We start from the raw sequence: 12,312 nt of genomic DNA, 5'->3' as shown, positions 1-12,312 counted from the left end.
AACAGAAATAAGTGGACAGTCCATCCAGTCAATAAACATGTATTTGGTTAAATCAGCCATCACATGGTGAGTGTAAACACTGTCTGTGTATAAATATTGTGTATAAATGTATTTCACATAAATGAAACGCACTACTAAGACAAGGATTTCACAAATATCCGTTGATTACCGCTGCAGTTTTCCTCTACTTACTGTAGCATCCGTATAATGCTTTCCTGTGCAGTTCAGGCGTTTAAAGCATCTCTCACTGACTGCCCCGTTATAGCTTTGGGTTTGTAACGCTTTGAGATGAAATGGAAAGAACAGCTGTTATATGATTAGAGTTAGTTTTGGAAATAACGCTGGAAGACATCATCATACACACTATATGACTTTAACATAACAGCGTATTTTGCCGTATTTTTATTAAATGGCATCTTAATTCACTTTATGCCAGTTCTTGACTGAAGTTCACATCTGAAGGACAGAAGAAGCACTTAAATGGTTCATTTTCTCTCTCCTGTACCATTATATCATTTTATATAAATGCAACTATAGATTCTCACGTCCAGGTCTTATTCCATCGCAAAATAAATGAGTTTATAAAAAAATATTTTTGCATAAATAAATGAAGCCTATAATGTAAAAAGACATTGATTTCTATAACACATTTAAATTGTAAAATACTGTATTTTTATTGAATTAATAAGAACCATAATGATTTTGAACTCAACCATAATGAATGATGAGTTACAAAAACTGAATGTCAGAAATGTGGAAGAACTGCGCTAATGAGAATGAAACCTTTTGCTTTAGAGCTTCAGAATAAAGTCCTTAATGGTGTAAAAAAAAATGCTTCTGTCTGTGACCGTCACCTCCCAGAGTTTGAGCTTCTCACCGCGCGCCCACTGCTGCGCCGCGTCCTGATCCACCTGCCTCCGCTCGCGCAGGTCACACTTATTCCCCAGCACCATCACACACACACACACACACACACACACGCACGCACACACACTCACACACACACAGAGTGAGGACAGCTCACACCAGAAATCATCCGGAGCAGCATCATGTTTCTTAAAAACAAAGAGAAATTCATTATTGGAGAATGTTTGTTTCTTAGCGTTTTAAAATGGTTTTTTTAATATTACATATATCTGTCTATACACGGTGCTTGCCAAAAGTTTGGAAATGTGATTTTTAAATGTTTTTAATGAAGTCTCTTATGCTTACAAGGCTGCATTTATTTGATCAAAAATACAGTAAAACAGCAACATTATAAAATATTACAATCTGAAATAACTATTTTCTATTTTAATACATCTCTTTCAGAAATCATTGTAATATGCTGATATGCTGCTTATTCTTATTAATCATTTAAAAAAATAATATTTATAAAGTTTTTGCTGCATAATATTTTGTAAAAGAAATTCCATATGCTTTGATGAATAAAAAGTTCAAAAGAACAGCTTTTTTAAATAAAATATTTTGTAACATTTTAAATGTTTTCACTGTCTCTTCTGATCATAAATCAATTTATTAAAAAAAAAAAATTTCATCATCATTCCTCCAGTCTTCAGCGTCACTCGATCCTTCAGAAATCATAATAATATACTGATCTGCTGCTCAAGAAACATTTCTTATTAATAATAATATTTAAATAAGTCGAGTACATTTTTTCAGGATTCTTTGATAGATAACTGCTGTTCTTCTGAACTTTCTATTCATCAAACAAACCTGAAAAAAATCTACTCCGCTGTTTTCAACATAATAATAAGAAATGTTTCTTGAGCAGCAGATCATCATAGAATGATTTCTGAAGATCATGTGACTGAAGACCGCAGTAATGATGCTGAAAATACAGATTTGATCTCAGGAATAAAATACAGTTCACAATATATTACAATAGAAAGCAGTTATTTTAAATAGTAAAAATATTTCACAATTTGACTATTTTTGCTGTACTTTGGATCAAATAAATGCAGGCTTAAAAAACTTTCTGTTCAAAACCTTTTGACTGGGGGTGTATATATTTACGGGGTGATATTTGACAGATTTGTATTTGAAATATTCTTTCATGCCTCTTTTTTGTCTCTGGACTTGTCTATCTTCTTCTGTAAGAGCTCGACTTTTCTGAAGGACTCCAGGCTGTCGACGCTGAGAAGAAGTGTTTGGGTAAATCCAGCCCCTCTCGCAGCCCTCGAGGGTCGTAGAGTTCACACACACACACACACACACACACACACACACACACACACACACACACACGTATATGTCCTCCTGAGTGCCGTTTGTCTCTGCACCTCTTTAACATCCTTTTATGAATATGACTGTCTGACTCCGAGTAATAAATGCATGACAATTTAACAACTGATTCAAATGACGGTCTTGATCTGTTACAGTGTCAAACAGAAATTATTATTTTATATAAATCATATGCCGACAAACATAGAAATATTGTAAGACCCTATAAGTAATGTATATTTAATAACAGCTAATGATGAATAATGCAATAATAAAAAAGAGGAGAGAAAACAGCATAAAGAATGAAGAACAGCCCATAAAGCCAGTCTTCCAGATAATCAATAAGATAACCGCAGCATTTCTATCTCTAAATAAAATGTGTTTTATCTGTATTTTATCATGAGTATCTAATGAACCTGCTTCTGTCTGACAATACATAATTAAGCTTGAGAATTTACTTTATTAAGTATTACTTTAAGCATTAAAACTAATTGTTTTACCATTCAGATAGCTGATGAGTAGCAGGTGTTAATGCTAATTCATGTGTGTGTGTATTTATATATGAACAATGAATATACACACACACATATATATAATGATACATATTTATACATATGTGCGTGTGTGTGTGTGTGTGTGAGAGAGAGTGTGTGTGTGTGTGTGTGTGTGTGCGTGTGTGTGTGTGTGTGAGAGAGAGTGAGTGTGTGTGTGTGTGTGTGTGAGAGAGAGAGTGTGTGTGTGTGTGTGTGTGTGTGTGTGTGTGTGAGAGAGAGTGAGAGAGTGAGTGAGTGAGTGTGTGTGTGTGTGTGTGTGTGTGTGTGTGTGAGAGAGAGAGTGAGTGTGTGTGTGTGAGAGAGTGAGTGAGTGAGTGTGTGTGTGTGTGTGTGTGTGTGTGTGTGTGTGTGTGTGTGTGAGAGAGAGTGAGAGTGTGTGTGTGTTTGTGTGTGTGTGTGTGTGTGTGTGTGTGTATACACATATATATGTTTTGCATTTTACATTTAAAGAAAACAAGTAGATAGTGTTCGAGGGTCTTTATTTATATTATATTAAAAATGACAGAAATGGACAAAACCCGATGCACGTGTTCTCCAGCAAGATACAGAATATTCAAATTAATTAATAAAGTATTACTCATTTATATCTGACCAGTGCAAGCGTTTCTTTATTTGTAGATTTAATTGAAGAAATAATGAATTGTCGTCCAAGACTTTTAGACGCCATTATGCACAGAAATAACAAGCATTTCAAACTTAATGAAATATTACGCAGCTGAATATAACGCTCAGTTTAGTGTTTGTTTGATGATTAACTGTTACTAGTACATAATAATCAGATGAATATTAATATATAAGCCTTTCAGTGTCCTCACTGTGTGCTTGAGTCGCTGCTGCTTCTTCTGAGTCTGATGAGAGAAGAGACAAATCATATTATTTAGCCTGAAGCTTATGAAATATGTAGTTGGTTAAAGTGTCTAAAGAGACTACGTTTCCCAGAAATCTTTAACGACCGGAACCGGAAATACGATGGAACGGCCTCATAAAGCATTATGGGTAATCGTTCTCTCCCTTTCCGGTTAGCGCGCCATCAAAGTAAGCGAGACTTTCTCATTTTTCTGAATGTAGAATCCATCAAGAATCATAACGCAGTTAATATCATCCGAGTCACACGATTACTGTGTTTAGTGCGGAACATCTCAGCTTTGCTCGCAGACCGTTATTTTCCGCGAGAATGATGTTGTAGGGGGATTTTAAAGCGGAATTGTGTTTCGGTATCAACAATCATTTTCGGGAAATGCATTTATTAAATCTTTATAAATCATTGTTCGTGGCTGAAGAGCGGAATTGTTTTGTCTGAATGTAACAGCATGACCAAACTCTACATAACACCGCTATTAATTATACTACAATCCTCTAAAACAATTTAAAGTCTGAGATATAACCAATAACTCCTTTCTGAATTTATACACACTTGCTCATTAGAAGTAGCGTGTTATTGTTGATTAAAAGCGACACGGACATCAAGATTGGAATTAAAGTGTATCTGGCCCTTTAAGAAGAAGTGTCTTCATTAATTAAAAGCAAATCTTGTGATTAGTAGTATTAGAAATGTAGACGTTCCATGTGGTATTAACTGAAATAGGGTCATAGATGACAATAACCTTAACTTTATTTTTTGTGTGTTATTCATACACGTGTATTTGATTCAGTCTCTAAACAGATCCCTTGTGTGTGCTTCTGAGTGTACTGCAGTGTGTAATACATGTAATGCATGACTGATAGTGGTCTTGTATTGTTGGTGCTGCAGGTGAGGCATCATGGGAGCGTACAAGTACATGCAGGAGCTCTGGAGGAAGAAGCAGTCGGACGTGATGAGGTTTCTGCAGCGTGTGCGGTGCTGGCAGTACCGTCAGCTGTCGTCCCTTCACCGGGCCCCGAGACCCACCAGACCCGATAAAGCCCGCAGGCTGGGATACAAGGCCAAGCAGGGTGAGTGGAGAGTTGCTGTGCATTAGTTTTATAATGCTCTAGCTATGTTTGCATTCAAAGATTGTAGTTAAACTTATGCACAAATATCACATAAAATACCGTTTACATCCACCGTGTCAAAGAGAACAAAATCATCACTTCCTGATAAACTGGCACTAAATATCACTAAGAAAACTAGAAGCTGCTAAATATAATAATTTCCCTGCATGTGACCCTGGATCACATAAATGTGAACGTTTTGAAATTGAGATTTATACATCATCTGAAAGCGTATTTATTCACCTATATATTACGCTATTTGAAAATCTGGAATCTGAGGGTGCAAAACAATCAAAATAATGAGAAAATCTCCTTTAAAGTTGTCCAAATGAAGTTCTTAGCAATGCATATTACTAATCAACAATTAAGTTTTGATATATTTACAGTAGGAAATTTACTAAATATCTTCATGGAACATGATCTTTACTTAATATCGTAATGATTTTTGGCATAAAAGAAAAATGAATAATTTTGACCCATACAATGTATTGTTGGCTATTGCTACAGATATAGCCCAGCGACTTGAGACTGGTTTAGTGGTCCAGGGTCACACATGATGAATTACTTGCGCCTCAGAGCAAGCAGACGGAACACAATAAATGCAGTCATTGCTTTCGGAGGCAGATGCTACACAAGCTGGGTTTATTGACATGAGAGCGGAGCACACCGCCAGAAATACAGCTTGGGTGAACCTGGAATAAAACTAACAGTGAAGTAAAATATGAATAGAGACGAGACTATCATCCATGTATGAATAAAAACAGTAGGTGGCGGTATGAGTCTGTGGTGCAGAATACGCCAGAATTCCAGATGCTGCTGTTTGTGAACACCGTCGATGACAGGCTTTGCTCAGGCGCTTCAGAACGATTCAGATGTCCCTTCTCATCGTGCAAAGTCACATGACTTTTTGATGCGCAAGGTGGAATTTATTTGGTAAATGTGTTTCCTTTGAAGTTTATGCACAATTTATTTTTTGTGCATTTGTAGAATTTATGCACAACTTGGCATTTCCATCCAGCTTCTTTTTTTTCAATATTCCAAAATGCACTAAAAAAATAAGTGGATGGAAGCATATCTTATGTCACACAAAACACTCGTATGTTTTATTTGGAGATTAAGGTCCAAGTTGACCAAATGAATATAAACTTCTGTTTAGTTGATACTCGCTTGACCTCTCTCTCTCTCTCTCTGTAGTTCAATTCAATTCAAATGAGCTTTATGGCTCGTGTTTCTTGAGTCTGTATCTAAACTCTCTGCTTTTGTTCAAACAGGCTACGTCATCTACCGCATACGTGTGCGCCGTGGAGGCCGCAAGCGCCCCGTGCCTAAAGGTGCCACCTACGGCAAACCCGTGCACCACGGCATCAACCAGATCAAGTTTGCACGCAGCCTGCAGTCAGTAGCTGAGGTGCGTAACATGAGCAGGGATCTGCAGTCAGTCACACTGAAACAGATTTAAGTTTTTATATGCACAATGGGCACTTTTAAAAAGCATAAGCACACATTTACCATCATGGGTTTACAGGGATTTCTGGGTAGACTTTACGACCTGTACATGTCAATAATGGACACCTCTAGACTGGAACTGATTTTTTACTGCGCTCTTCTGATTGATGGAGGTTTCTTTGCAGAATCATTGTTAATGATTAACATTTCTGGCAAAAAGAAAAAAAAATGAGGTTATATAAATAAATAAAGTTGGTCATGTGATCTGTTGGCTTTAACAAAAGCATATACCATCAACCAACCTCGTAGCTCACAGTAGATCAGTCTGTAACGCTTGTTAAAATCACTTTCCCTGTGGAGAGAGTTGCTGTTTAGTTTAGGCTGACATCGTCTGGGTAAAGGTGAGGTGGTTTCTGAACAGACAGGCGTGCTTGTGGAGTTGGTAAACACTGCTCTTTATGACCGATTTGGCCAGCTAATGTTTTGTTCACCTGTTGGGTAACATCGTTGTAATTTACAAGCTGGTCAAAGTTCAGAAAACATTGGGACGAGGCTTATTGGAAATACAAGAAGTCTCTTTTGGTGTTTTTCTCCAACACACCTATCTATTACCTGCTGGTGTGCGATGATTGATTGTTAATTGAGTACTTAATATATTAAAAATGAATCTTACCACTTGCAGTACACTTGAAGACACCTTTCTTACACTAGTGGTGGGTTCAGGTGTACTACAAGTGGTAACTAAATACGTTTATTTTGACCATTCCTCATGGCTTCAGTATGCACAATGTGATGTCTGTGGAGTTTCTCACCTGTACCTAATGAATTATTTAATTTTCCCATGCGTCTCGTGTTGTGGTGTCGCTCTAATCTGTGCTCCTCGTGTGTTTTCAGGAGCGCGCGGGCCGTCACTGTGGAGGTCTGCGGGTGCTCAACTCCTACTGGGTTGGAGAAGACTCCACATACAAGTTCTTTGAAGTGGTCCTCATCGACACCTTCCACAAAGCCATCAGACGCAACCCCGACACGCAATGGATCACCAAGGCTGTGCACAAGCACAGGGAAATGCGTGGGCTCACGTCCGCTGGCAAGAAGAGCCGTGGTTTGGGCAAGGGCCACAAGTTCCACCTCACCATCGGCGGCTCTCGACATGCGGCCTGGAAGAGACGCAACACCCTGCAGCTGCACCGTTACCGCTAAACAATGCGTGCCACAACTGTACATTTGTCCAAATAAAGTACCTTTGTATGGTCACATGGTGTGTCTTTATTGTGAGCTTGGAGATGAACAGGGATGTAATGAGCAGCATGTGTTATGATCTACAATGAGTAGCTTCCGCTTGTTTTCTTTGGGCTGTGAGGTTGACATGTTTAGACTGCATTCAGCTGCTTTATGGGACAGTTTGAGTGTTAGGTGATGTTTACTCCACTCATTCCTGGGGTTGAAGATGAACAGGAAAGTCTTGGTAGTTTTGCCTGTATTTGCTTCTAAAAATATCTTATTTTCACCGAGCAGGTTGGTTTATATGCAGCATGAGACTGACATTCATAACAATGGCACTATTGGGAGTGTGATATTTATGTATTTATACAACGTTACTAAGTTAATATACTGTATCTTAATATTTGTAATGCAGCTCAGCCAATCAAATTCAACCAGAGTTGTATAAAGATAATCACAATCAGGTAACATTTTCACTCTTAAGAGGACAAAACAAAATACTGATGCGGTATTAGATTATATATTTATATAAACAAAAAGTAATTAATGTTTGTAAATGCGTAACATTTTAAGTATTTGAAAGTTTTCAATGATTTTTGTAACACTACATTTCTAAAAGAGATTCCATCTGTTGGGCTGTTGAATGAGAAGTGACATCCACATCACACGAGGAAAACACGGCCCTTATTAAAGCTCAGAATCATCTCCGCTCATAATTTAGCTTCAAAATGTCTAACTAGGAGTCTTAGTTTAAGAGTGATCTGAGAGGAAAACACAAACTTTCATCTTCGTTAGGAGGCAGATTGCTAGGGATGACAGTCTTTTAAAGACTGGTTGGTTGTCCAGGGCGATTCTAAATGGGGCCTTTCTTATCTTTTTTAACCAAAGTCACACATTTGTGTGTGTGTCTGGCCCTGTTTAAAAGCTCTCCCTTTTAGACGTCAGCAATAATCTTAGACAGAATATAAAAGAAAACTCAGTTGCTTCTCTCTCACAGTTGAGGTGTACCTACGATGAAAATGTACAGATCTCTCCATTCTTTGTAAGAGGGGGAAACTTGAAACATCAGCTGTGTATCAAATACTTATTTGCCCCACTGTATATATATATTGTTGTGTCTCTATCCTGAATAAATGTTACCCCATTATACCTATCCATTATGCAAAGTGGAATGGAGAACATTTTAATGAGTTGCACAGAATTTAAATTGCAGTGACACCTGTGTTAAAATGATCTTCCTCAGATGTGCAGAGTATGTGTGTGTGAGTAACAAGTGTCACAAATAATACCAAATCAGCCGTTCTATCTTCATTTGCTGCACTCATTTTCTAATATAATATTTGAAATAAAAAAAGTTCTCTTGAAATGTTTTTTGATGACAAGTGTTTGTGTTAGCTTTCATTAAATGAATCTCATTCAACAACAGTACATGAGATAGCTGTTTTATTGCTCTGTGTTATAAGGAGCTTTAAGGGTGACTGGAACAGCCAGTGAATCTTTTAAACTCATTCTTGTGGCATCTCTAGAATCTACATTTCTTTTTGTGCATGTTCATATTTAGCCGGAGGTCCTGCTGCTCTGACCCTTGACCTCTGTGGCCCGAGCCTGAGATGGAGTGGAAAAGCTAAGCGGTGTTTGGCATGAGAAGCATCTCACACGCTCATCGCCTCAGTGCTGCGTATTACACACTTTCTTAAAGGTTTCTAGAGCCTGTTGTGTCTTTGAGCCATAAAGTGACATTAATGAACTAGCCATTGATTTATATTTATGCATTTAGCAGACGCTTTTATCCAAAGCGACTTACATTGCATTCAAGTTACAGTTTTTACATTTTATCAGCTCTTGCTTTCCCTGGGAATCGAACCCATGACCTTGGCGTTGCTAGCGCCATGCTCTACTATTGGAGCTATAGGATAGATGCAAATCTAATTATAATAAATAATGCATTAAAAATAAATCTTTCTAATCTGACTTTCTAATGTTTAGACTAGTTGTTGCAAGGTTTACCACTTCTGTTCTTCATTTCTTTTCTTTTTTTAATGGTTTAGAAAAATGAAGCTTATAGAGATGTGTAGAGCTGCAGTGTTACACATTATTTCAATGACAAACTCATTTTAGGCATTTTAGTTTTGTTTTTATATAAATAATTTTAGTTACTGTACTTATTTTAAATCTTGAATCTGCAATTGACTATTCTCAATATTGTTAATCAAAAATTACATTTGTTCATTAAATCTTGTTAAAAAAACACATCTCTTCCATCTTTATCTGACCCTAGCGCTCTCTATTATAATTATATTTAATCTATTTGTGGTCTTTTTTGTTTAAAAAAACACACTTGACCCTAAACTAGCTTTCTCCATACTTTTTCTATTCTATCTACTTTTTTTTTTTTGTGTATATATATATATATATATATGTGTGTGTGTGTGTGTGTATCTCTGTCTGTGTGTGTGTGTGTGTGTGTGTGTGTGCCCTGGAGCACATAAGCAGTCATAAGTAGCACGGGTATATTTGTAGCAAGAGCCAAAAATACACTGAATGGGTCAAAATGATCAGTTTCCAAAAATCATCAGGATATTAAGTAAAGATCATGTTCCATGAAGATATTTTGTAAATTTCCTACCATAAATATATCAAAACTTAATTTTTGATTAGTAATATGCATTGCTAAGAACTTCATTTGCACAACTTTAAAGGTGATTTTCTCAATATTTTGATTTTTTTGCACCCTCAGATTCCAGATTTTCTAATTGTTGTATCTCGGCCAAATATTGTCCAAACCATACATCAATGGAAATATTATTTATTCAGAATTTCAGATGATGTATAAATCTCAGTTTCCAAATATTGACCCTTATGACTGGTTCTGTGGTCCAGGGTCACATATATTAGAAAATAAATAACCTTGCTACGTGTACTGCGTTAAGCTAATGAGACTTCCATGAAATGTCTGCTAAATGACTAAATGAAAATGTAAAAAAATAAAATGTATCAAAATATTAATATTAATCAGCCCGGAAAGCTAGGAAATGATTTATGCTACTCCATGACTCACTATAAGTAAATCTCTCTTTGACTTTAGGTGCACTGCAAACATGGCATTTCTTAAGCTGGTCTAGGGTTTGATCTGTGTCCCCGGGGTCACCGGGCTGAGGGGGAGCAGGGTCAGTGTTATACTGGAGGCGGAGCCGTGGCGCAGCGGTCACATGATCCGGGACTCTCTCTTCTCCAGCAGCAGCTCGACTCTCAGACTCTCATACACAAGGAGCTCTTCTCCTTCGGGCTTTATCTGCAGTCGAATTATTTGAGCCAGCACCGGCGTGTGTATTTATTACTGTTTTTATAAGACACCTGAGGGTTTGTTTTCGGCGCTAGTTGGTTGAGATGATCTGGTAGGTTTGGTAGAAATGTTCCTCAGGTAGTGTCTGGTTATACTCGTTCACAGGAGCACACAGCGACTAGTTAGTTGCTGTAAACGGAGTAAAAACGGCACAAACACACAGGTGACTGCGGCTCTGAGCTGTCGGAGGACATGGATTTCACAAAGGCTGGTAAGATCAGTCTGCTGACATTTATCTTTGAATATGACTGTATATTTGAATAAATGACACCGACACATGTAAGTTAGTTGCACGTGATGCTGTGACTGTTTACTGCGCGTCGATGTGTGTTTTGGGCTTTTATGACTTTATTTGCAGCATGATAATCTAAGTAGGTTAACAGCGCCAGGCTTGTGTTATAGTCTCGCGACTCACATGGACCGCTCGCCTAGTGCTGTGCGTCTGCTCTGATTGGTCGAGAGAAGTCGTGACGCGTCTGTTGCATAATTTGCATGGCAGTCTGCAGCTCCTGATACACGTGAGGCGGCCAAGTCTGACCCACTTTTTGGCTTTTACGCTCCCACAAGACATGCGTAGTACACGTGGGGGCGGGGCTAAGGACATGTCAATCAACTTTGTTTTTTTTCCTTTGTAAAGAATAATTTATTTTAAAATGAAATATTTGGACTGAATTTGGATCACTTGGATTTTTTTATTTTTATTTTATTATTATTTTTAAATATTTTCTTTAAGAAGTTCATACTATGTTTGCTTTATTATTAAAGGACAACAATACTTTTGGCATGATTATTGTTTATATATATATATATATATATATAATATAATGAGATATTAATGTTTGGGGGGGGCTGTTTGTTAGTTCTCAGTATTGCATTCGAGTCGTATTGTCTGTCAGTAATGCCTACACCCTGTAAGAGGTATTATATAATGGTGTTACCTAACCAGTGAGAATAGGGCAGCAGAAATCAGGTCAACTCATACAGACAGAGCATATACAGCCTGGTCCGCTTTCTGACAATAAGACCGGCTGCTGCATAAAATAAGACACGAGGGCAAAGAAAATGTTTGCAATTTCATCAGTGAATATCCACCTATATGCATTGCATTTACTGTTTATATATTTGCTTTCTATCATTAATGATAAAGACAATTATCAGCAGATGCATGAAAAGGTGGACTCAACCTCTAGGCCATATCTCGTATGCTTTAGACTTTATATCCGCATATTAGGGTCCACGTGATTTGGGAAAGGAGGTTTGTAAAATAATGTGTTGCTCTTCTGTCATCCAGCAGGTGGAGTTATAGCTTACATTAGCTCCGCGAGCTCGGCCTCCAGTCCTGAGTCGTGCCACAGCGACTCCTCCAACAGCAGCTATCAGTCCTGCTCTCCGCCCCACGCGGGGCAGGGCCAACAGGGCGAGGCTCTTGCTGTGGCCCCTCAGTCCCGCCCACCACGGCACAGCGGGGGAAAGGCACGCTCGCCCTCCACAGCCAAGAGCGGCATTACAAGTGAGAGACCGATCGGAGTCAAAATAAAGACATCTGTGGAGTGT

General features: G+C 38.0%; 2 protein-coding genes across 2 annotated transcripts in view; both read left to right on the top strand.

Annotated features, from left to right (window-relative positions):
• The first annotated feature begins 3,769 nt into the window (after positions 1-3,769).
• On the top strand, positions 3,770-7,448 carry rpl15 (ribosomal protein L15). Its single transcript, XM_079381647.1, has 4 exons — positions 3,770-3,812; positions 4,528-4,709; positions 6,020-6,156; positions 7,089-7,448. Exons 2-4 carry the CDS (start codon positions 4,538-4,540, stop codon positions 7,392-7,394), a joined length of 615 nt encoding a protein of 204 aa, XP_079237773.1. The 5' UTR covers positions 3,770-3,812; positions 4,528-4,537; the 3' UTR covers positions 7,395-7,448.
• A 3,174-nt stretch (positions 7,449-10,622) lies between these two features.
• Positions 10,623-12,312, top strand: part of LOC306847679 (nuclear receptor subfamily 1 group D member 2-like) — an 8,789-nt gene continuing 7,099 nt past the window's right edge. The window contains exons 1-2 of the mRNA XM_079381777.1: positions 10,623-10,969; positions 12,050-12,268. Coding sequence (XP_079237903.1) covers positions 10,951-10,969; positions 12,050-12,268 — 238 coding nt within the window. The 5' untranslated portion in view covers positions 10,623-10,950. The remainder of the gene's footprint in view (positions 10,970-12,049; positions 12,269-12,312) is intronic.

This window comes from Barbus barbus (genome assembly GCF_936440315.1).
Source record: "Barbus barbus genome assembly, chromosome: 27".
NCBI classification, from domain to species: domain Eukaryota; kingdom Metazoa; phylum Chordata; class Actinopteri; order Cypriniformes; family Cyprinidae; genus Barbus; species Barbus barbus.
This window is presented reverse-complemented; position numbering and strand designations above follow the sequence as displayed.